Source organism: Dasypus novemcinctus, chromosome 8 (genome assembly GCF_030445035.2).
Source record: "Dasypus novemcinctus isolate mDasNov1 chromosome 8, mDasNov1.1.hap2, whole genome shotgun sequence".
NCBI classification, from domain to species: domain Eukaryota; kingdom Metazoa; phylum Chordata; class Mammalia; order Cingulata; family Dasypodidae; genus Dasypus; species Dasypus novemcinctus.
In genome coordinates, this window is record NC_080680.1 from 8,018,489 (window position 1) to 8,043,094 (window position 24,606).

The window sequence follows — 24,606 nt, forward strand, 5'->3', positions numbered from 1 at the left end:
GCTGGCCTGCTCAGGGAGCTGGCCCATGCGGAGAGCTGACACAACGAGATGACGCAGCAAAAAAGAGACAGAGGAGAGACAGGACAAAGCAGGGAAGCTAGGGTGGCTCAAGTGATTGAGCGCCTCTCTCGCATGTCGGAAGGTCCCGGGATCGGTTCCCAGTGCCTCCTAAATAGAAGATGAGAAGAGAAGACAAGCAGACACAGACGAGCACACAGAGAATGGACACAGAGAGCAGACAACAAGCACAGGCAGCAGGGGGGAGTAAATAAAGATAAATCTTTAAAAAAAAAAAAAGTGATCTGTGGAAACACCCTGCTAGGAATTTGATGGGATAGTATTGAACATATAGATCACTTTGTGCAGAACTAGCATCTTAAAAATATCAAGTATTCTAATTCAATGGACATGGTATATATTTCCACTATTTTGCTTTTCTTTTTTCTCTCTGCAATATTTTGAAGTTTTAAGTGTGGAAGTCTCATGCTTCTTTTGTTAAATTCATAACCAAATACCAGATGCATTTTTAATGTTATTATAAATAGTATTATTTTTAAAATTTCTCTACTAATTGTTGCTCTCACATAGAGATATGATTGATTTTAATATACCCGTGACCTTGCTAAATTCGCATTTGTTCTCATAGTTTTAAAATATATTCTTTATGATTTTCTAGGTCAACAATCTGTGAATAGAGTTTGGTTTTTTCTTTCCAATCTGTATGCCTTTTATTGATTTTTTTCTCTCTTGCTTTATTGTAATGGTTAAAATTTCCACAGTACTGTTGAATGAAGTGGGAAGAGAAGACATCTTTGTCTTATTTCCACTTTTAGGAGGAAAGCATTCCTTATTTCACCATTACGTATGCTATTCATTGTAGGCCTCTCGTAGACACACTTCATTAGTTTGAGAAAGTTCTCTTCTCTTTCGCTGAGTGTTTTCATAATGAACAAATGTTGGCTTTCGTCAACTGCTTTTTCTGTATCGAGTGAGATCATTATATGGATTCTTTCTTTGTTCCTGTGTTTTCAGTGATTTGGTTTTTGAAATGTTGAAGTGTCTTTGTATTCCGGACATCGACCCCACTCAGACCATTATGTTTTATTTTGCCAGACTCAGCTTGTTGATATTTTTGGAGCATCTTGCTTCTATGACCAAGACACATAACACTCTTTAACTTTCTTGTGTGGTATCCTTGTCCATTATTTTCATCAGGTTATTCCAACCTTAGAAAATGAATTAGAATGAATCTCCTACTCCTTTCTTTTCTGGAGGAGTTTGTATAAAATTCTTCCCTAAACATTTGGCAGAATTCACCAGTTTCTATTATCTGTACCTAGCCTTTTAATTAGGAGGTTTTTATTACAACTTAAACTTCCTTAAGAGATTTAGACCTATGTGATTATATATCTATTTGTACCCCTTTTGATGAATTGTGTTTTTCATGATAAATTGTGATGTTTTCTAATTAGCTGGATTTATGGTTCCATATTTACTTGTAATAGTTCTTATTATCTTTTAACATCTCTGGGGTCTTTGGCGATATCCTCTCTTGCGTTCCTGATATTGGTAATGTGTATTTTCTGTCTTGATCCATTTTCCTAGGGGGTTAAAAATTTATTAATTTTCCAACTTTCACTTTGTTGGCTTTTCTGTTGTTTGTTTTCTGTTTTTTTTATTTCTGCTCTTTAGAATTTTTTTTCTAATTATTTCAAGTTTAATTTGCCCTTCTTTTTCTAACTTTTTAAGGTAAGACCTTATCCAGTTTAAGCTATAAATTTCCCTACATATCCTGTTGTCATATTTTCAAATTCAGTTCAAAACATTATCTTATTTTCCTTGTTTGTTCTTCTTTGCCCATGGGTTTGTTAGAATTGTGCTGTTTAATTTCCAAGTATTTGTGGAGTTTCTAGATATCTTTTTGTTGTTGATTTCTAATTTAATACCCCATGGTCAAAGATTTATGGTTTCAATCCTTTTAAATGTATTGTGGGTTATTTTATGGCCCAGCCTGTTGTCTGCCTGAGAAAATGTATGATGTGCACTTGAAAAGAAGGTATAGCCTGCTCTTGTTGGGTATTATTGTTCTATAGATGTCCTTAGGTCAAGATGGTGGTTAGTGTTTTTCAGCAATTCTGTGTCTAATAATTTTTTTGACTCATTATATAAATTGCTAAGGGGTAGGTGTTAAAATTTCCACCTGTAAGTGTGGATCTCCCTTTCTTCCTTTAATTCTATCCATTTTTGTTTGTGTATTTTGAAGCTTTGACATTAGATGCATTCCTATTTATGTCTTCTTGATTAATTAGCCCTTTTGTTGGAAAGTTATTTTCACTGAACATGAAATTCTGGGTTTGACAGCTCACATCTTTTCTGTTAGCACATTAAAGCTGTCATTCCCTTGACTTCTATTTTGCACCATTTGTGCTGGAAAGTCAGATTTTTTAAAATCAAGTTTCCCCTTATTTGTAAGGCATCCTTTATTTCCTCTGACTGCTTTTAGGATTTTCTGTTTATCTTTGGTTTTCAGCAGCTTGACTGTGATGTGTGTAGGTGTGGTTTCCTTTGTAATTATCCTGTTTAAGTTTCATTGATTTTGAGCAAATCTGGAAACATTTTGGCTATTATTTCTTCAAACATTTTTTCTGATTCCTTGCCTCTCTCTTCTCCTCGGATCTTGATTGCACATAGGTTAGACCTCTTGTGCTTTCTTACAGGTACTGAGGCTCTGTTTATTTTTTGTAAATCTTTTCCCTCTTCAGTTTAGAAGATTTCTTATGACTTGTCTTCTAGTTCACAGGTGCCTTCTTCTGTTTTATCCACTCTATTGCTAATATCATTCAGTGAATATTTTGTTGTAGATACTGTATGTTTCTGTTCCAGGGTTTCTTCTTTTAGAGTTTCCATATCCCTCACAAAGCTCCCCCATCTTCATTATACCTTCTTCCGTGGGTTGTTTATAGCAGTGTTAACAATCATTTAACATCTTGGTCTGCCAAGTCTAACATCTGAATCATTTTTCGGTTTCTTTCCTGTTTCTGCATGTGTCTAGCAATTTTTTATTGTATATTGGACACTGTTTACTCTACTCTAGATTTCATCTTCCCCTGAAGAGTGTTGAGTTTTGTTCTAGCAGGCCATTAAATTACTGTCACATCACCTTAAGGTCATGGAATTTTAGCTTTATGCTCTGTTTAAGTGGCTAAGTTCAGTTTGCTCTTAGTTGTCATGCTCTGCCTCCCACTGAATGAAAGATTTAGCTCTTCCCCTGCTTCACTCAAGCAGGTGGCCCATTTGTTACAGGCAGATTCTCTCATAATAAGAACAACAGAAAGGGCTTTACTACTTTTTAGCAACAAAAGTCTTTTCAGGAAGAAGTGTTAACTTCCATACAGAATATGCAACATCTGAATTTTGATACTGTTAATCTTTCAAGCTCAAAAGAGCCCTGATTTCCTTGAAAGCTCATTCATTGTTTATACCGTGAATTTATGCAAGCGTTTCTTCAAACTAATTTCTATTTCAGCATGTGCCCCCTGGGGGGAAGGTTGCCCTTCATGCCCACCATCTCCTCAGCCCCTTGTGAAGGAGCACTGTCTCTCGGTTCCCTCGTGCTACATCTGAATGTCCTACTCCTTTCCTGTTGCTTTTCTTACTCAGCATTGTAGTTATTTCTCTCCCCTCCTTGTTCATGAGCTCACTTTAAAATATACCTATGGACTCGCAGTGAAGGATTTCATCAAAGGAAGGCAAGACTAACAGGTTCTACAGAAAAGAATTTGGCACGAGCGCCAACTGGGGTAAGATCCTGTGCTGATTCACTACAATTCAGACTGCTCCTTTGCAGGAACTGGACATGTTTGACTGCCGAGGGCAAGAGGGAAAGCAGCTTGCTTTTCTGAGTCTTGCTTTTCCCTATCATTCTTTATTTATTATACGTTATCTGTGCTGCCTACCCAGCAATTACCAGATCACATCTCTGTTGTATGTTACTCACTTGTCTAGCAAACTCTTTGAAGGCTGGACTTTTGGGAAAACACCTCCATTGCCCAGGAATACAGTAGAAAATATATCTGTGCATTGCTTCCAAAAATACCTGTCCTCTGACTTAATGGTGGGATGCCACTTCTAGATTATCATCGTTTTCATAAAAGCTTTGTTGGCAAGCGAGAAGTTTGCAGCAGTGTTCCACAGTGTATTCTCTGGTATAATTTAAGGGAAAGAGAAAGCAGGTTTAAAGTTTAACATGCTGCATGTATGTATCTATATAAACACACAGGTTTCTACCCATGCGTACATTTAACGTTTATAATCCATCATTTGCCCTCAATGAACCCCCCTCCCTTTGTTCCATAATCACCTTAAAGGATGCTATGTTTTTAAAATTAATAGACTTTACTTTTTAGATGAGTTTTAGGTTTACAGAAAGAGTGTTACAGGATGTACACAGAGTTCCCATATACTGCCCCCTCCATTCCAGAGTTTAACATCTCACATCTCACATTGATGTGGTACATTTATTACAATTGATGAAGCAATATCGATACCTTATTAGTACCTGAAGCCCACAGTTCACATTAGGGTTCCCTTTTTGTGTTGTAAAGTTCCGTGCATTTTGACAACTGCATTGTGGCATGTGTCTGCCCTTACAGTATCAGACAGAAGAGCTTCCCTGCCCTAAAAACCTCCCGTGCTCCACCTAGTCATCCCTCTCCTCCTGTGTGTCACTGCCCTAAAAACTTCCCGTGCTCCACCTAGTCATCCCTCTCCTCCTCCTGTGCGTCTCTGGCAATCACTGATCATTTTGCTCTCTGTATAGTTCTCCTTTTCCAGGATGTCACATCATCAGAATCAGAGCATGTGTAGCCTTTTCAGACTGGCTTCTTTCACTTAGCAATTTGCATTTCAGGTTCCTCCATGCCTTTTCATGGCTTGACAGCACATTTATTTTTATGGCTGAACGGTATCCCATCGCATGGGTATACCACAGTTGGCTTATCCGTTCACTTGTGGAAGGATGTCTTGGGTTGCCTGCAGTTTTTTGCAATTATAACTAAAGCTGCTATAAACCTCCACAGGCAGGATTTTGTGTTGGCATCAGTTTTCCGCTTATTTTGGTAAATTCCAAGGCATGCCACTACTGGATCATAAGATGCTGGATTAAAAAGAAAAAACAGCAGGGATATTTTGAGCCCCTGCCAGTATGCTTACAAGCTGCCTGTGTGTTTTCACCAGAGACGACTCTCACGAGGACGGGTTCTGCCAGCCCTACCGGGGAATCGCCTGTGCACGCTTCATCGGGAACCGGACCATTTACGTGGACTCGCTGCAGATGCAGGGGGAGATTGAAAACCGAATCACAGGTAGGAGCTGAAAGCTTGGTCGGGAAACCAGACCATGCACTCAGCTGCCTCTCACCGTGCAGCCAACAGCAGCTTGTGCATTTCATCACAGAGCAGGCTTGTTGTCCTCTGGCATGGACAGTGAGCCCCTGTCCTAGCAAATGAGAAACTTCTATGAAGAAGCAGTTGCAATTGCTAAAATACTTCACCCTAAAATGTCCCTCATGTGCGTGTTTAACTTAGTAAGTGCAGGTTGCTTAGAATATAAGTTCCCATGGCTGATTTGGCCAAACCATGCAAATCTAAAGCATATTGCTGCCCCTCCCTGCACAGCGGACCTCCTCTCCGCGGGCCAGCTACCCCCACGCTGGCAGCCCAGTGCCTTCAGCATTTCCTGAGACCGACTTCTCCTTTATCCATCATTTCCCCACATAAACCCTAAAGGAGCCCTGGCCTGGTTTCTGCCATCCAGGGGCAGAAGTTTCTGGGTTCTTGCAGGTGGGGAGGTCTGCAGTGTAAGCCACAGGCCGTGGCGCTCCTCAGTTTTCCAGGGAACAAGTGTCTGGTTCACCAAGTCTGAGAAATGCAGCAGGTCACTTAGGAAACGAAGGTGCTCCACCTGGGGCTCCGGAGCCTGAGCTCTCTATCGGTTGTTAGCCCTCAGTGCCGAGCTGCGCAAAGGACCTGATCTCCTTAGAGGGAGCCCTCGAGAGACAAGGAAACAAAATTAGACCAGAGGCCAGGGAGCACTTCTCTTCTGCCTCTACCACCCTACTTTCTCCACAGACACAGGTTTTCCTCTCCAGACCCCATAAGGAACAAGAAAAAAAATTGTGAAGCTGCCGGGTGAACCTCAGTTTAATTGGATTAGCCACATGGTAGTTTTGAACCTGGCTGCACGTTAGAAGCACCTGATGATCTTACAAAAAATTCTGATGCTCAGGACACCTGAGAGATTCTGGTAGCAGTGGAAGGGGGTAGGTGGGTAAGAACAGAGATATCTGGGCTAGAAACGCCCATGGATGTCAGTGGAAATTCTTGTTGAAATTTGGGCTGACGCCTGCCCTTGCCTTCCATTGTCAGGGTAGGTGGTCCAAGGTCACTGGCCATGGGAGGGGCTGCCTGGCCTATGCTGGTCTGGTACAGAGCCCCCGGCGGTCAGAGGGCCAGGCGTCTGGTGAGAAACGAAAGGGCAGTAATGGAACTTTGAGGCACCTGGGGGGCTCCTACTGGAAAAGCTTTGTATCATGCCATTCAAAGCAGAACTTTTCAAATTTTTAGACCACAACATGCAGTAAAAATTATACTTCCCTTTGTGATTTAGTATACACATACTTACCTTCATAAAACTGAAACGAAGGTTATGTGAAACAGCACTCATCCTTATTAAAAGCAATGCAGGGCAGCAGATATGGCTCATGTGGTTGAGCTCCCACCTCCCACATGGGAGGTCCTGGGTTCAGTTCCTGGCGCCTCCAGAAAATACAAAAACAAAAAACAAACAGCAAACAAGACAAAAAGGGTGACTCAGGGAGACTGATGTGGCTCAGTGGGGGAGTGCCAGCTTCCCACATACAAGGCCCCCAATTCCCCACTCCCCCCCCCAAAAAAAACAAAGCAGTGCACTTGGGTTTTTCTCTCCAGTTCTGTTTCATTAAAGAACAAAACTACTTGCAGCCCTTTGATACCATGAACTCAAATATCTTCTATTCTGTGTCACAAAATGCCAGTTGCAGCAACCTCAATTAATTTTACATCTCGTTGATTTGCAAACACCGATTCAAGGCACAAGATTGTCCCTCAATCATTTTTTTTCAGGAAGTTGTTAAAAGTCTCAAACAGCTCAGGCATCCAAGCAGCCTCGTTTCATAACGGTTTTTGAATAAAAAGCTAGAGCGAGGATTCTCTAGATTCTTGGCTTTTTGGAAAAATGAATTTGAAGTTGCTCTCGAGCGGCTTCTCTGTGGTCAGGCCTCGTAAGGAATGCCGCGCCCGTGACCGTTGTCCGGTTTGGAGAAGGAGAGCCGCTTGCTCGCTAAAAATCCATGTCCCGGGCCTCCTGGCAGCCCGTAAGCCTTCCCATGGGAAAGGCCCGGAGAAAACCTCGGCTTTTCAGGGCGTGAATTAAAGTGAAGAAACGGGTCGTTTGATCCGCCTGGGGCCCAGAATTCTGCTTCCAGAAGGAAGCCCTCCGTGGATGCATTTCGAGGGGAGGAGGAGAAGAAGGCCGGGGAAGGTCAGCCGTGGGTTACCAAGAGCCCCCGCCCGCCGCTCGCGGACAGGCCCTCCCGCCCGAGGCGCAGGCGGGCGCTCCCGCAGCCGCTGGCGAGCCGGGCCGGCCTGGGCCGCGCACCTGCCCCTGCGAAGCCGAGGCCTGCGCCGCCTCCGGGCCAGCAGCGCCGCCTGCGGGCCGCTGCGCCTCGTCGCCCGGAGCTGCCGGCGGCTGAGTTCCAGCCTCCGCTGTCGGAGATCAGGGGCTTCCACCCCGCTCTCCTCCGGTCAGGAGGGGCGACGCGGGCCGGGGCTCTGGCGGGGGCGGGACTGCGGGCCCCCCGTCTTTGCTGCCTGGAGGGGGAGACCCGCGGGGTCTCGGCTCTCCTCCCGGAGCCCCCCAGCTCCTCCTCCCGCACCAGGTTCGCCCTCGCCTGGCTCTCCCGCATCACGCCCCAGCACCCGCAGTTTCTCACGCCTATAGTCAGACTTTGGCTCCAGGCCATCTCTTGGCTAACCCCCAGTTTTTTTGTCCCCCTTTTATCGCCGAGCTCGAGACGTGTGCCCCTGCTCTCCCCGCTGTGGCCTCTCCCACCCACCGGGGTCTGGCTCCCCAACAGCCCTCGCCCATTTTGCCCAGCGTCCCCTGTGGTCATTTGACTCGCCCGTCCGGCTGCCTTCCACGAGCCGGCGGTCCCTCCCTGCGCACTTGCTCTCCGCTCCCCGCTGCTGCCAGGAGAGCGCCCCTCAGCCCGCCTGTGCCCTTGGCTCTCTGGAAAGACGCGGAGCCCCGTCCTCGTGCAGTTCCCTTCCTCAGCCCTCCTGAGGACCTCCTCGAGGCCGAGCGCCCCGTGCCACCTGGCGCAGGGCGCGCAGTGTGCCGCGTCGGCTCGTGGGAGGAGCACTAGCTGTCCGGGTCTTGAGCCGGGCCTGCCTCTCAGCGTCGTTCCCACTGGGGAGGTTTGTAAGCTGTCGAGAGCTGTCAAGGTGGGGCAGGCCAGGGCAGCCGGGGCCACCCCGGAGCCGCAGGCCGGCGCCGGGCGCGGAGGGCGCGGGGCCGGCCTCACGCGGCGCCCGCCTTCCCCCCAGCGGCCTTCACCATGATCGGTACCTCCACGCACCTGTCGGACCAGTGCTCGCAGTTCGCCATCCCGTCCTTCTGCCACTTCGTGTTCCCGCTGTGCGACGAGCGCGCCCGGGCGCCCAAGCCCCGCGAGCTGTGCCGCGACGAGTGCGAGGTGCTGGAGAGCGACCTGTGCCGCCAGGAGTACACCATCGCGCGCTCCAACCCGCTCATCCTCATGCAGCTGCAGCTGCCCAAGTGCGAGGCGCTGCCGCTGCCCGACAGCCCCGCGGCCGCCACCTGCATGCGCATCGGCATCCCCGCCGAGAGGCTCGGCCGCTGTGAGTGCGGGCATGCCCGGGGACAGGGGGCCCGTTCTGTCCACATGGAAAGGGGGCGGTTACCCCGGACTCCAAAGCCCAGGGCCCCCATCCCGACGGCGTGTCCAGTGGGGTGTGAGAGCAGGCGAGTTGGGAGTCCTTGGCCCCAGGGCCACGCCCCAGCCTGGCCCCCTGCCTGGCCCCCTGCCTGTTTTTGAAACGGGTCCTCCTTGAACCTCAGATTTTCTGAAAATGGGAATCATCATTCCTGCTGCAGAGGTCTGCCAGGACCGTGAGAAGGGGCAGGGTGGGCGTCCAGGTCCTGCACTTGGCAAAGCCCGCAGACCTCCCCAGCGAGTCCAGGGCAGAGGCCCGACCCTGGCTGATTCTTAGCCTTGGCTGGGTTTGAGAAACCCTGGGAACGACCCCTAACTCAGCCCCACGTAATTACCCAGGAACTCCAGGCTGGCGCCCCCCCTGCCTCAAGGCACCTTTCCCCGGGTCCCAGCAAAATGGGACCCAAGGGGTGCCAGGAGCAGGGCATACTAAATTCTTCTGAGCCCAGAGCCCGGCTGTGGCCTGTTGGGGTTCTGCAAGGACGGAAGGGCGTTCCCCCCCCAGAACGACCCCTGCACACAGAAGTCTAGTGAGCACTGTGCTGTGATCCCCAGGAGGGGGGGGTCCCAGCAGGGAAAGGCGCTTCTGCTGAAGTCTGAATACATTGGGACTGTGAAACCCCACGAGGGCTGGGGTGGGGAGGGGAGTCCCGGGGGGGGGGGGGTCCCCAGAGAAGACACGCCTCCCTCGCCCAAGCCACCCAGGGCCAGCTGCTGACATACCTGCTCTGAGGCTCTGGGCTGCGGTGAGCTTCTCTGGCAAGGACTGTGGGTTCCCTGACCACCCCCTTGGCCGCCAAGAGGGAGGGTGGCCTGGCAGGTGGGTCAAAGTGACCCAGCCACCGTCCTGGCTCCGGCATTTACCTGCTGTGACTTTGGGCAGGTTGCTTTAATTCCTGCATCCTTGTATTAACTGGGTATAATTATAGTGTTAAACCTTGTGGAACCAAAACAAAGATTAAATGAGTTAATTTTTAGAAGGTTCTTAGAACAGCGTCCAACTCATGGTAAAATGCTACATAAACCTTTGTTTAACACATGCATGTCCCCAGCGTGTCAGAGCAAGTTCTGGGTCTCTGCAGTGGGATGAGTGGACCTGCCTGCTCCCACCCGCTTGTGGCTGGGCCGAGCTCCTCACTGGGTAGCGACGGGGCACCTGAGGTTACAAGGCCGGGCCGGGGAGTCTGCCCTTCCCAGGCACGCGAGCCTGCGTTTGGGATTGACGCCACTTGTTCTGGGCTGGTAGGATGTGGGTGCCTGGTGGGTCGCAGAGGTGGTTTGGGGACCATGGCATAACTTCAGATAGGTTTCCTTCCCGCATATGTTCCTGGTGCCGCCTAAGTTTAATGGGTGGATTGGGGGCTTTGTTTTTAATGCTGCTTTTCTGGGAATTTATGTAAAAGGCTATAGTCTGTTGGAAATTCCAGCTCAGGTGCATGTAGGCAAAGTGGTTTGGGTTCCTTTCTGAAATCATTGAAGAAGGGTGAGCTCTGTACCCACCTGCGTGAGGGCAATTTCCCCTCCATTTCTGGAGCTCCTAACACATCTTCCCCCCGCAGATCAGCAGTGCTACAACGGCTCAGGTGTGGACTACCGAGGGACGGTGAGCACCACCAAGTCGGGGCACCAGTGCCAGGCATGGGCCCTGCAGCACCCCCACGGCCACCACCTGTCCAGTGCGGACTTCCCCGAGCTCGGCGGGGGGCATGCCTACTGCCGGAACCCTGGAGGCCAGATGGAAGGGCCCTGGTGCTTTACCCAGAATAAAAACGTACGCATGGAACTCTGTGACGTACCCTCTTGTAGTATGTATTCTCTCTTTATTTTTTTTAGTGTTGACCAAATGACTGTTCAGTGCAACATTCTGCCCTAGCCTGAGACCTAGAGGCTGGTGGGTGGGGGGTGCACCCCTCCACTGCCACCTTCTCCTCGGTGGGTTGGGGATAGTAATACCCCACCATCACAACTACAACCATCACCACTACCATCAGAGCCATCACAATAACAACTACAACCAAAACCACCATCCTTACAGCCACCAGCATCACAACCACCACCATCACAACTATAACCATCACCACCACCATCACAACCTCCACCATCACAGCCACCACCATAACTACAACCAAAACCACCATCCTTACAGCCACCAGCATCACAACCACCACCATCACAACCTCCACCATCACAGCCACCACCATCACCATCACCATCACAGCCATCACCATAACTGCAACCAAAACCACCAGCATCACAACCACCACCATCACAACTATAACCATCACCACCACCATCACAACCTCCACCATCACAGCCACCACCATCACCACCACCATCACAGCCATCACCATAACTACAACCAAAACCACCATCCTTACAGCCACCAGCATCATAACCACCACCATCACCACTGCCATCACCACCACCACCACCATCATCACCACCATCACCACCACCATCACAGCCATCACCATCACCACCACCATCACCACCACCGTCACAGCTGTCACCATAACTACAACCAAAACCACCATCCTTACAGCCACCAGCATCACAACCTCCACCATCACCACTGCCATCACAACCACCATCACAACCACCACCATCAGTACCATCACTACTGCCATCACAACTATAACCATCACCACTACCGTCATCACCACCATCATCACAACCTCCACCATCACAGCCACCACCATAACTACAACCAAAACCACCATCCTTACAGCCACCAGCATCACAACCACCATCACCACTGCCATCACAACCACCATCACCGCCATCACAACCTCCACCATCACAACCACCACCATCACAGCCACCAGCATCACAACCACCAACCACCACCATCACTACAACCATCACAGCCACCACCATAACAACCACCACCATCACAGCCACCACCACAACCACTACCCTAACAACCACCACAACTACAACCATTACAACCATCACAACCATCACCATCCCTTGAAATAAAGCTGTCACTGCTTAGGAAAGTAACATGTTCATTATAGGACATTTTGAAATATAGAAACGCCTAAAGAATGATGTACAAATCAACCAGCGGTGGTGACCACTGTTTGCATTTTGGGATTCTCGTCAGCCCTTTCCTGTGTGTGGTCCTGGGATATTCAACTGAGTATTGTGTTTTTCCACCAATATTATAGCATACACTTTTCACAATATTAGAGAAAATGTTCCCCATTACAATCAGCTCCTTAGCTCTCATCTGTAGTTGGGAGCAAACCACCCTTGCTCTCCACTCCTTGTCTCCAACCACTCCAACTTTGGAGTTTTCCATGCTCCAAAGCTTTCACACCATAGACCTGGTAGAGTCAGGAGAAAATAGAATTCAAATATCTTAATGATATTCCCTGAATGTTTCTCTGATAAAACTATCAAGAGAATACAGTCTAGTTAATGGCTGAAAGTTTGAAAAATTATTATCTCTGTATTTCAGTAATTTCTGTTTCACCAGAAATTGCCTTGGAGAACTGAGGTTGGGCACTTCTTAAGCAAGTCTTATATTTTTGAACCAGGTGGCAGTAAGTTGGTGGAAAGTGACATGAAATAACTAATGAAGAGAAATTAATCAGAATCAAATCTAAGCTCACTGTTCACCTCATCCCAGCAGTGTTACACGAAAGACCGTAGCATGTCCCTACTCTGCTGTGGCTGGAGTAAAATCCAGCAGGGATTACTTCCTGAAGTGTACTTTGGCAGTTCCAAAGTAAGTGCCACTTTTGAGTCAGCACTTCGTGGTTTGAAATACCACAGCTGTAGAAGAGTTAAACCCACAATGAAAGATGCCTACCTTGTCCCATTAAGCAAAAAAAAAGAGTACAAATTATAGGGCAGGAGCAGTGTTATGTCTGACTTTTTGATAAAATGAAAAAAAAAAGAACAATATGTGTGTGCACACACACATGTGGACACCCATATTTTTTAGAAGTTTGGAAAGACACCAGGTGTTTAGCTGTTTCAGAACTTTAAAATAGAAGGTGTGTTCACAAATGGGCAGGTGTTACTTTTATAATTAAAAATAAAATTAACCAATTAAGAAATTTATGTTCTTTGACCCAGCAATTCTAGGAACCTTAGCTTACAGAAATATTTCCACTTATGGGGCAAAAATACAAGGATATTCATAGCAGAATCATTTATATTAGCTAAATAAGAAACAGACTAATTGCTTATCATTAGGCGGTCGGATAGGATAAATGAAGTGCGGCCATACAGTGGAATATTATGCAACTATTAAAAACAATGCATGGATCTATCTGCTCTAACATGAAAGGTGGTACAGACATTCCATTCACTCAGCCACAAACCAGAAAGAGGAAACTATGGGTGATATGGTGCTATTTAAAAATACGTATGTCTAAGATGTGTATTAGATTGAACCATATGAAGAGGCTTCTGTTTCATTTTGCTCAAGGCTGCCAAGGTACTCTACTAGGAGTGGGTTGGCTTTTACAGTGGGGATTTATTGGGTTGTAAACGTACAGTTCTGAGGCCATGCAAGTGTCCAGATGAAGGCATCACCAGGTGAGGCTTCCTCCCCAAAGACAGGCACATGCAGGCGTCTGCGGGTCTCTCCCTTGTCTCTGGGTTCTGTTGATTTCAGCTCCTTGCTCTTGTGCTTTTTCTCTCTGCTTCTCCCAGCTTCTGGGAATTCCTCTCTGAGCTCTGGTACGTCTCTGAGCCCCCTCTTGACCTGGCCATCCCATTTATAAAGGACTCCAGTAAGAGTGCCTCACTGTAGTAACCTAGTCAAAAGGTCCCATCCACACCCACAGCAATAGACCAGTTTCAAGAACATGATTTTCTGGGGGTACATTTAGTCTCAAAATACCACAGTTTCTATATTTCAAAATGGTTGAATATCAGTAATTTCATCTGGTTCAACCTAAAATGGACATAAAAATTTAGGTGAGCACCACCCTTTTACCAGCTTTATACCTGTTGGTGGAAAGGATTATTCGCAATATTCACTTTCTAAAGCCCAGATACCTGTAGTATTATAATTTTCCCCAATTAGCATGTGTTTTGTTGGTGATTTCAGAAGGGCAGTCAAAAATAAATGATTGTCCAAATGTTTGGACGAAGCTCACACCTCTGATCTTGGCCTGAGGCTGTGGCATCTCCCTGTAGCAATAATGACAAATGGGCCCGAGTCCTCCCCGTCCCCAAGACTTTTAGCCCATCTGCTTCTGGGGCCCTTGCACCAGGGGACCTGCTCGGTGGACCCCGGAGAGTTTTGATTTTCTTTTATCTTATGCTGGACTTGGAAACAACATGATTTTTTACTAAGGCAGCAATAGAGTGTTCATTTTTGGAGCTGAATTAATGCTTTCAGATGGCACCTCGACAGGAAGGGGGAGCTCTACTCATGGGTGTGTCATTATTTGCAAGGTTACAGAGAAAATGCTTACGGGGAACCCTGTGGCTCGCTAGGGATGCGGGAAAGGGGCCTTCGAGAACTGGTTTCCCACCAGCGTAGGGTGATGGCTCATCCCCCTTAGGTTTAACCGTCTGCTTTTAAAACGTACTTACTTGGAAGTTCTTGGCCACTCTGGTGGCCAAGCCTGGACGGAGGCCAGCCCTCCGCCGGCCCAGCACCGAATCCCAGACACCACAGGACTCTGCTTACCGGGATCACCTGCTGGGTACTTGGGGCTGCTTCAGTGTCACCAACAATGAATGTGCACCTCTTGTGTGCCTCCTCTAGTGGGGACCAAGAGTTGCTTTTCACTGTGAAAAATGAAGTAAGGAATACCCGGGAGGCTTAGTTTTTTGAACATCTTACTATTGTGTTTTAAGAATCCTTGCGTCCATTTGTATATTGTGTTGGATCATTCAGTGGAACCACAAACTCACTGGCCACCAGTGCTCTTTTAAATGAAATGCATTGTTAAGTATTATCATACGAGAATATATTTTCATTCTACAAGTCGTTTTTAAAAAACCACAAAGTGTTTAATGAAGAAAATGATTATTTACAATCCCGGTACCCAGTTTCATTCTCTGAGAACAAGGGTGTCACGCATGTTTCATAAGCCTGTCACTGGCTGAAGAGAGTTTAATACGAATTAAATAGGAGAGAGGACCTACTTCACTGGTATTAGACATTAGGAAAGAAATGTAAATGTGCCTTATATTAACATCAGGACCTTAGGAGTTCATTTGATTTTTTAAGCTATGTCCTACAGTTTGTTTCCAAGAAGAGGGGAGCATTTGGGGTTGGGTTTCAAAACATAGACAGCAGGATGTACGTTTTCAAGTGATGACTGTCGTTTAGGTTCAGTGTATAACTTCGCTGTTTTGTGAAATACATCTGCACATCCACCTGCAGTGAAATGTTTTAATTGGCAGTGGGGAGAGGGTTGGCAGAGCTGGAGTTCAAAAGGGGACGTTTTGTAAAAAGTCACAACACTTTGTTCGCAGGTCCCCGCGACAGCAGCAAAATGGGGATCCTCTACATCTTGGTCCCAAGCATCGCGATCCCCTTGGTCATTGCGTGCCTTTTCTTCTTGGTCTGCATGTGCCGGAATAAGCAGAAGGCATCGGCGTCCACCCCACAGCGCCGGCAGCTGATGGCAGCGCCCAGCCAAGACATGGAAATGCCGCTCATTAACCAGCACAAGCAGGTCTCCAAGCACCGTAGTTTCCAGGGCGGTCCTCTAATGGGTAACCTCTGACCGGGTGACCTGTGTGTCCCCGTGACATCGGGCTTCTTGATTTACTCAACACCAGCATGTCCTTCTTTTCAGATGCCCTTCATTTAGCAGTTTCTTCTCTAAACTACAACAAGGTATTTGTGTCCTTAGATGTTAAATGGCAGGAATGTTTGGAATTCAGAGACCCAAGTCACCAACTAGACCACTGCCACTGGTGAGGGCACAGAAAAGCCACCTTGACGACCCATAGGAGGACGCAGGGTGAAGTGGGCTTGCACTGTTAAATCTGAGGTTATATTTGGTATTTCTGAGGGACTGGGACCGGGACCCATTTTCGAGGCAGCTCTTGGTTGGGTTGGTTTTCCTTCAATGGAAGTAGGGAGGCAGGCCATGACGGAAGGGCTACCCCTACTTGGAGAGCTCTGGGGCGGGGGAGGACTTGCTGAAATAGGATATGTTGGAAACGTGTCTCGGCCTAGCCAGCTCAGTGAAAAGCATTTATGTTCGTTGCAAACTTTGGGGGGAAAAATCATTCCCATGTGGGCTTTGAGGGTCAAGATGGCCAGGGAGACAGTGGACTCAGCTCTGTAGCCTGGGGGTCACCGGATATTTGCCATGGTGGGTGGGCGCTGGACATCCAAGAGAACACAGAGGTCCCTGGGACCAGCATAGAAGACAGAGTCCCCAGAGAAGGACGGAGATGTCCTAGGCCACGAGTCACCAGGTCACCAGTCACCTGGTTAGTGTTTCTGCCCAGCGCACAGCAAATTGAGAATCCAATCAAGAAAAAAGAGACAAGTCTAATTAGGGAACAGCTATAAAATGGAGTTATCACAAAAGGCAAATAAAAGTTGGGGCTCCTAAGAAATAGAGCCTGCGTCTTGCTGTGCTGAGCAGAGGTGGCTGGACCTCAGTGGGGCAGGTATCAGTGGGCGTGAGGGGGGGGTCAGCGGGAGGACCCAAGGTGGAGCGAAGCCAGCTGGGAAAGTGGAAAGTACAGGGGTCGCTGGGGACAGCGGGCGGTCAGGTTAGCTGTAGTGTGTGTGAGCGCACACGTCTGAACACACCAGTGGGTGTGATGTCTGCAGTGGTGCCTCGGCCATATGAAGGGGCGTAATTCGTGGCATGGTAGGGACCCATCGAAGGTTCCCACCAGGATGGAGCATCCCACATTAGAGCGGATCTTAAGACAAGTCAAGGAGCAGGTGCAGCGCAGGTGGAGCTGCTGCACCGCTGCATCTTCCAGGGCCAAGGCTTGGAGGCCCGCCTGGCCATCACGGTGCCGGCAGCCCTAGCTCTTTGCCCCCCAGGAACGAGCGCCCCTGTGGTTCCTCCTGGTGACTGAAATCTTTCACCGAGGCCTGTCTTCTCTCTAGGCCAAGCTCAAGGAGATCAGCTTGTCCACGGTGAGGTTCATGGAGGAGCTGGGGGAAGACCGGTTTGGGAAGGTCTACAAAGGCCACCTCTTCGGCTCCAGCCCCGGGGAGCAGACCCAGGCGGTGGCCATCAAGACGCTGAAAGACAAGGCGGAGGCGCCGCTGCGGGAGGAGTTCAAGCACGAGGCGGCGGCGCGCGCCAGGCTGCAGCACCCCAACATCGTCTGCCTGCTGGGCGTGGTGACCAAGGACCAGCCCGCCAGCATGATCTTCAGCTACTGCGCGCACGGCGACCTGCACGAGTTCCTGGTCATGCGCTCGCCGCACTCGGACGTGGGCAGCACGGACGGGGAGCGCACCGCCAAGTCCGCCCTGGAGCCGCCCGACTTCGTGCACGTGGTGGCCCAGATCGCGGCGGGGATGGAGTACCTGTCCAGCCACCACGTGGTGCACAAGGACCTGGCCACGCGCAACGTCCTGGTGTACGACAAGCTGACGGTGAAGGTCTCCGACCTGGGCCTCTTCCGCGAGGTGTACTCGGCCGACTACTACAAGCTGCTGGGGAACGCGCTGCTCCCCATCCGCTGGATGTCCCCCGAGGCCATCATGTACGGCAAGTTCTCCATCGACTCGGACATCTGGTCGTACGGCGTGGTGCTGTGGGAGATCTTCAGCTACGGCCTGCAGCCCTACTGCGGGTACTCCAACCAGGACGTGGTGGAGATGGTGCGCACGCGGCAGGTGCTGCCCTGCCCGGACGACTGCCCGGCCTGGGTGTACGCGCTGATGCTCGAGTGCTGGAACGAGTTCCCCAACCGCCGGCCGCGCTTCAAGGACATCCACGGCAGGCTGCGCGCCTGGGGCAACCTGGCCGGCTACAGCAGCTCGGCGCAGACCTCGGGGGCGAGCAACACCACGCAGACCAGCTCGCTCAGCACCAGCCCGGTCAGCAACGTGAGCAACGCGCGCTACGCGGGGCCCAAGCCCAAGGCGCAGCCCTTCCCGCAGCCCCAGTTCATCCCCATCAAGGGCCAGATCCGGCCGCTGGTGCCGCCGCCGCAGCTCTACATCCCCGTCAACGGGTACCAGCCCGTGCCCGCCTACGGGGCCTACCTGCCCAACTTCTACCCGGTGCAGATCCCCGTGCAGATGGCGCCCCCGCAGGCGCCGCCGCAGACGGCGCCCAAGCCCGGCTCGCACCACAGCGGCAGCGGCTCCACCAGCACCGGCTACGTCACCACGGCGCCCTCCAACGCGTCCGCCGCCGACCGCGCGGCCCTGCTCCCCGAGGGCCCCGAGGGCGCGCCCGCCGTGCAGGACGACGCGGCCGCGGGCGCCGCGCAGGAGCCCGAGGAGGAGGAGGACGGCTCGGTGCCCGAGACGGAGCTGCTGGGAGACAGCGACCCCCTGCAGGCCGACGAGGCCGAGGCCCCGCCGGAGGCCTGAGCGCCGCCCGCTGGGGGAGCCCCGGCCGCTGGGTGCCACGGGGCCCCTCTTCAGCGCCGCCGGGAAGCCCCTGGGCAGCGGGCGCGGCGAGCTGGGGGCACGGCGGCGCGGCTGCTCGCCCTTTCCACGCTGTGCGATGCTTTGGTGGAAGGGGCTGCTCCGGGCTCCGAGGCAGGATCTGCAGCAGACCCCACGACCCGGGGGCTTAGCCGGGTGGCTGGTGGGGATGCGCTCTGGAAAGAAGGATTTGCATGTGGATCGGCTGGCGGGAAACCTGGTGAGAACAGGCCTGCGCAGGCAGCCCGGGGCACCTGGTGTGGAGGGCCCTGGAGCCTGCCTCTTGGCCCCCAGGCTGCAGGAAGCTCGTCCTCTCTCTCCTCGCTGCCCGTACTGTTCTCCCTTCCGCAGCCCAACATTTGCCAGACCAGCCTGCCAGGGTCTGAGGAGAGAGGGGCTTCGAAATGGAAGTTTCCCACTTGAAAAACCAAAAAAGTGCCTTTGGAAAAAAACCAACAAAATTTTGTACTTTTGTGAAATGATTTTTAATTATACTGCATGTGTATTTTGCCCACTCTTCTGGAACTCAAGGAAACCTGTTTTTTGAATTTGGAATGTTACAAAGAAGCAGTATTGTACAGAGCACAGTATTGTTATTTTTTTTTAAGAATCATGTACAGACCTTAAGTGTAATTTATATGGTTTTTGTATGCCACTTTCATTGAAGTATTTTGATCTTAAAATAATGCCTTCGTAATTTAACTGTTTACATTACTTTTTGGGATACCATCTAATTGTATCTAATTTTTGGGTTTGCTTAATTGTATACAGTATCTAAGTGAGGTTCCTTCACATTTCAGAACTCCTGTTTTGGAAGGGCCCACAGGCACAGCATCTGTAACTAGCACATGGCATGTTAAGGAGCTCGTTTGTAAATCCCACGCCTGGTGTATCCAATAAAGTGAAACGGAACGTGTGCTCGGCTCTCTCACAGGTCCTAGAGGACTGTCAGCAAGCAGAGGTGGCTGGTGAAGGAGGTAGCTCAGGCGTGGATTAGTTGGGGGCTGAGCCCTTCAGTGAGTTGGGAGGTTATTCCAGGGCCAGCAACTCCATTTTCATTTGAATATACCTGGGCAGAAAGATTCTAGAAATTGGTTGCATTCCATCTCTCTTGTTAGGCTCTAGAGTGGGAATTCACTGCACATGATGTAAGGATGTTCTTTGGTTTTAAACCAGTGTCTTTCCTGAGGTCCCAAGGTCCCTGACAGTTTTACATCCGGAGCAGGGCTGGTTTCTGGGGGAGATGGGTCTCCACCATCTGCATGGGGCCACTTGGACACATTCAACCCCACCCCCGCCGCCCACTGCAGCTGGCTGAGCCACAGTGCTCCCAGGTGCCACCGGTTCCAGCACACCCAGTGGGGAAGGATCACTGTGACACAGCCCCAAGCCAGGGGTGGGGCTGCAGGGGCCTCTCCAGCCTGCAAGCAGCTCCCCACGGTGCAGGAGGCAGTCCGTGTTCACGGGATGGGGACAGGTGGGGCTGGGCTGTAGATTTGCTTCCCATCACACAATTGTCCTTTAGTCCCCGTCAGAACCACCTGGGGCTTGTTAATGGGAGAACAAGTGTGCCGTCCTCTGCTCCCAGGTCCTGGCTTGACAGGCCTGGGTGGGACCGAGAATATGCATTTCTAGCAAGCTCCCAGATGCTGAGCTGAGGCTGTCACGGGACTGGCCGCGCCCGGACAACCACGGACGGAGAGGATCGTTTGATCTCCAGGACGCCGGTGCTCCCAAGGGAGCTCACCCTGGGCTCCACCGTGTACATTTAAGCATATTTAAATGTGCATTTTAATATTTAAATATGCACTCTCTGGCACTGGGTGCAGCCTGTGGAATTCCGAGGGCTTGTAGCACTGGTTTTATGGCTGGTTTTGCTTCATGATTTTGGGGGCCAGGGAAGGGGGAGAGTAAACATTCGGGCAGAGACCTATTTTTAATGGCAAATACCCTAAATAGAGTGGATTCTCACCCACTGCCATTGCGATATACTTCTCCTTTATAGCACTTCATGTTATCCTAACCTCTAGGTTATCCTGTTCTCCTCTAGCACCACTGCCTTGACTAATGGTGCTCATGGATAGAAAGTATTTTAATGTACATCCTAAAAACAGGAGGGACACTTCCCTGCTCGGGAAGGAAGTGTGATCTGATAAGGAGCCCCTGGGAACCGAGCGCAGCGTAGCCAGCACATTAAAAAAGAGCTCACGGCTCTTCCTCTGAAAGAGGAACTGCAATTCTCTACCTTGGCACACCTGATGGTTACACACTTCCCTTAAGACCTCAAGATGGAAAATGGGGAAATAGCCTTGTGGTCGCTTTCTCCCAAAGTGGAGCCAGGACAGCCAGCTTTGAGCATCAACACCCCCCACCCACGCTGATGCTCCAAGCAGCTGGCAGCGCAGAAGTGGAGGAGAGCAGCAGCCAAGGTTGGGCAGGAGGGACCCAGCAGAGTTGCAAAGTCTGTAGGAAAGTGGTTGGGGTGGAGGTTTTGCTTTGGGTGCTTTTTGGCTAAATATAACTCATTCAAATTGTAAAATCTTCATGCCTTTTTAAAAGATTATTGAGCTTTTGAAATTCCTGCAATTGGATGATAATGCCTTAGTTGGGATGCTTCAGAACAGTTGATTTTAACTAAATTACATGATTTAGATAAATGTCACTTGGACCATCCACCTAATAAAATGCCTGCCCTCGTACAGGGATTTTCATAGCTATTGAATAATGCATGGAAGTGTGGTTGAGTTTTGTTTTTGTTGTTGTTTTTTTGTTGTTGTTATTTGTTTTTTGAGGTACCAGGGCCGGGGATTGAACCTGGGGCCTCATGTGTGGGAAGATAGCTCTCAACCACTGAGCCACATTGGCTCCTCTGAGTTGGTTTTTTCATTTCTTTGCTTGCTGTTTGTATTTTATTTGGTTTTTAGGAGGTACCAGGAACTGAACCCAGGACCTCCCATGTGGGAACCAGGCATTCCACCACTTGAGCCACATCTGCTCCCCAGAGTTTTAATGAAACCATGCGAAGTCACAAGTAGCTGTTGCACTCTTTACACTTTTTTGATACACAATAATTGTTGACACAGTCAGAAAGCACCTGATGCTAATTTCTGGATGATTGCGTAAATACCACCTCTGACAATAGATGCTGAGTAAGTTAAAAAAAAAAATTCCTGGGTCCCTTAACGTGGTAGTAGTACTTAAATACTGACTTTACATTTAATTCAACCTTTCTTTTTCTTTTTTTGTCTTTATTTATTTTTCCAATGTTACATCAAAAAACATGTCCCCACAACCCCCCATCTCCCCACCCCATTCCTCCCCCATAACAACCCCCCCCAATCATCATGAGACATCCACTGCATTTGGTGAATACATCTCTGAGCACCACTGCATCCCATGGTCAATGGTCCACATCATAGCCCACACTCTCCCACAGTCCACCCAGTGGGCTACAGGAGGACACACAATGCCCAGCAACTGTCCCTGCAGCACCACCCAGGACAACTCCAAGTCTTGAAAATGCCTCCACATCACATCTCTTCCTCCCACTCCCTACCCCCAGCAGCTACCTGGCCACTTTCTCTACACCAATGCCACATTTTCTTCAATTACTAATCACAATAGTTCATGAATAGAATATCAGTAAGTCCACTCTAATCCATACTCTATTCCTCCATCCTGTGGACCTTAGAATGGTTGTGTCCACTCCACATCTATATCAAGAGGGGGCTTAGATTCCACATGAATGCTGGATGCAATTCTGCTTTCAGTTGTAGGCACTCTTGGCTCCCTGGTGTGGTGGTTGACCTTCACCTCCATGTTAGCTGAGTGGGGTTAAGTCCAATAAACCAGAGTGTAGGAGTTGCAAGTCTCTTGAGGCTCAGGGCCTGGCTATCACATGGTCAGTTCAGAGATTCAGGTCCTCTGGGTATACATCAAACCCCAGCACTAACTACAGTTCCGGTAAAAGTAACAGAAAAGACTTGTGGACAAAGATCACATCTAAGTCCAGCTCCATCGCACAGAAACACAAATTCCAAAGCAGGGCCAACTGACATGGCACTGAACTCCATCTGCCATGACCATAGAACCTGTGGGTTTCTAGCCCTCAGAAGAACCAATACCTGGGGTTGTATCTACTTTATCTATCTCCAGGACTCCGCTCAGGTGTGTATAGGGGAAACCCCTCTGATAACCTCTTGGCTCTTTTTGGAGACTCATAGCCATATAAACTCATTTGTCCTTTCCATTTCCCCCTTTTGTTCAGGTCAAAAAGCATTTTAACTCCTGGTATTATATGCAGATTCAGATATTCTGCTGGTCCAAGTTGACCCCTTTACTCAAGGTCATCTTCTAGTTACATCATCAGCTGGCACTTGGTAGTAATCCCTCGGCACCAGGGAGGCTCATCCCCGGGAGTCATGTCCCACGCTGGGGGGAAGGCAACACACCTACATGCTGAGTTTGGCTTCGAGACTGACCACATTTAAGCAACACGGAGGCTCAACCTTTGAATTAAATGTTGATAGTGATTTTTAAAAGTTTTACAATTATGTTTGGAACAAATTTTACCCAGGCCCTGAATCTATATAAATGTCTCTCACAGGGACATTGAAAAGCCTTTGCCGTGAACTTTGAAAAGGGGTTGTGTCAAAGCAAATCCACTTGAAAATACTATCTTTAAGCCTTTCCTAAGTCATAGCTAGCCCATGGGAACTTTCTGGCAGCCTTCTTTTTTTCCTTCATTGGTCCCCAAAATAGTAGAGACTATAAATATTGAGCGACTGGTACTTAGTGAGTCCTCGATAACTATCTTTTGAAATGAAAGGGTAGCACTTTCATTTAGGTAGAGAGGGCCTAAATAAATTGAATTACTCAGTACCAGCTACAAATGAGGGCATAAGTCTAATTGCTAGAAGCTTAAACTTCAGCAATGGTCTTTATAGTGTTTCATTTTTCCATTTAATTTCACTTATTTAATTATTGAACAGCTAATACATTCTTCTAGTTCAAAGATAGAGTCAGAATTTCCTCTCTCCATTGGTCCAAACTTTCTTCCACAAACCCCCCTCAAGCAACTGCTGTTACTTCTTCCCAGTTTCTTTATGCATACAGAAGTACATATACTTATATGTCCTTATTTATCCCAATGTGTGCCAAAATGGTAGCCTTCTCCACAATCAGTCTTGTGCCTTCTAGGTCTTTCCTTGTCAGTGCACTAGGAGTTTCAATGCTTGTTTCAGTTTGCTGAAGGATGCCAATGCGAAAATACCACAAATGGATTGTTTTTTTCAGTGGGATTTATAGTGTAAAATCTTAGAGTTCCAAAGTGGTGAAAATGTCCACATCAGCATCATCAGAGATGCTATCTCAGCAGAGGTCAGCTGCAGGTGATCCTGGAGTGCTGCCCGCAACAATGCACGATGGTGGCTCTCCATCTGGGTCTCTGCCTTCTCCAGGCTGCTTTCTCCCTGAGCTCAGCTATGGGTGATCAGGCACACGTCATGGTTTGTCTCTTCAACCTAGAACTGCTCCCTGGGCCAGGCCCTTGAGGGGCTCTTCCTGGGCCTCTGTGCTCTGCTGATTTAGAGCATCCACGCTCTGGCCTCTGGGACTCTCAGCCCCTGGGGGTTTCTTTGTCTTTCTGCAACTGCAGGTGATCCTGGGGTCCTTTCTCACATGGCCGTGTCAAAATGGCAATTGCCTTTCTCTATGTGGGTTTCTGCTCCCAGTTCTCAGCTGAGATAAGACTCTGCAAGAGGGTGGAGACTCGACAGGGTCATGCCTCACTGACTAGTCCAATCAAAGGCCATAAAGTGATCTAATCAAGAGTTCCTTTAATGGAATCTAATGCAATCAAAGGGTCCCACACCAACAGAATTGGATTAGGTCTAAGAACATGATCTTTTCTGGGGTTCATTCACAAAAATCCTCAAACCTCCACAGTGTTCTTTCTTAGAGCTGGTGGTATTTCCTGGCAGTGCTGGACTAC

The 24,606-nt window shown here is 49.1% G+C and overlaps 1 protein-coding gene and 1 long non-coding RNA gene across 2 annotated transcripts in view; one reads left to right on the top strand and one right to left on the bottom strand.

Annotated features, from left to right (window-relative positions):
• Nucleotides 1–19,530, top strand: part of ROR2 (receptor tyrosine kinase like orphan receptor 2) — a 272,239-nt gene extending 252,709 nt beyond the window's left edge. Inside the window, exons 5-9 of the mRNA XM_058301424.2 lie at nucleotides 5,236–5,363; nucleotides 8,643–8,957; nucleotides 10,612–10,857; nucleotides 15,503–15,705; nucleotides 17,112–19,530. Coding sequence (XP_058157407.1) covers nucleotides 5,236–5,363; nucleotides 8,643–8,957; nucleotides 10,612–10,857; nucleotides 15,503–15,705; nucleotides 17,112–18,557 — 2,338 coding nt within the window. The 3' untranslated portion in view covers nucleotides 18,558–19,530. The remainder of the gene's footprint in view (nucleotides 1–5,235; nucleotides 5,364–8,642; nucleotides 8,958–10,611; nucleotides 10,858–15,502; nucleotides 15,706–17,111) is intronic.
• LOC139439476 (uncharacterized) lies at nucleotides 4,377–8,646 on the bottom strand. The gene is made up of 2 exons (XR_011649334.1): nucleotides 6,682–8,646; nucleotides 4,377–6,047 (listed from the first exon to the last, which is right to left on the bottom strand). It is a non-coding gene; the product is annotated as an uncharacterized lncRNA (long non-coding RNA).
• Nucleotides 19,531–24,606: the final 5,076 nt, after the last annotated feature.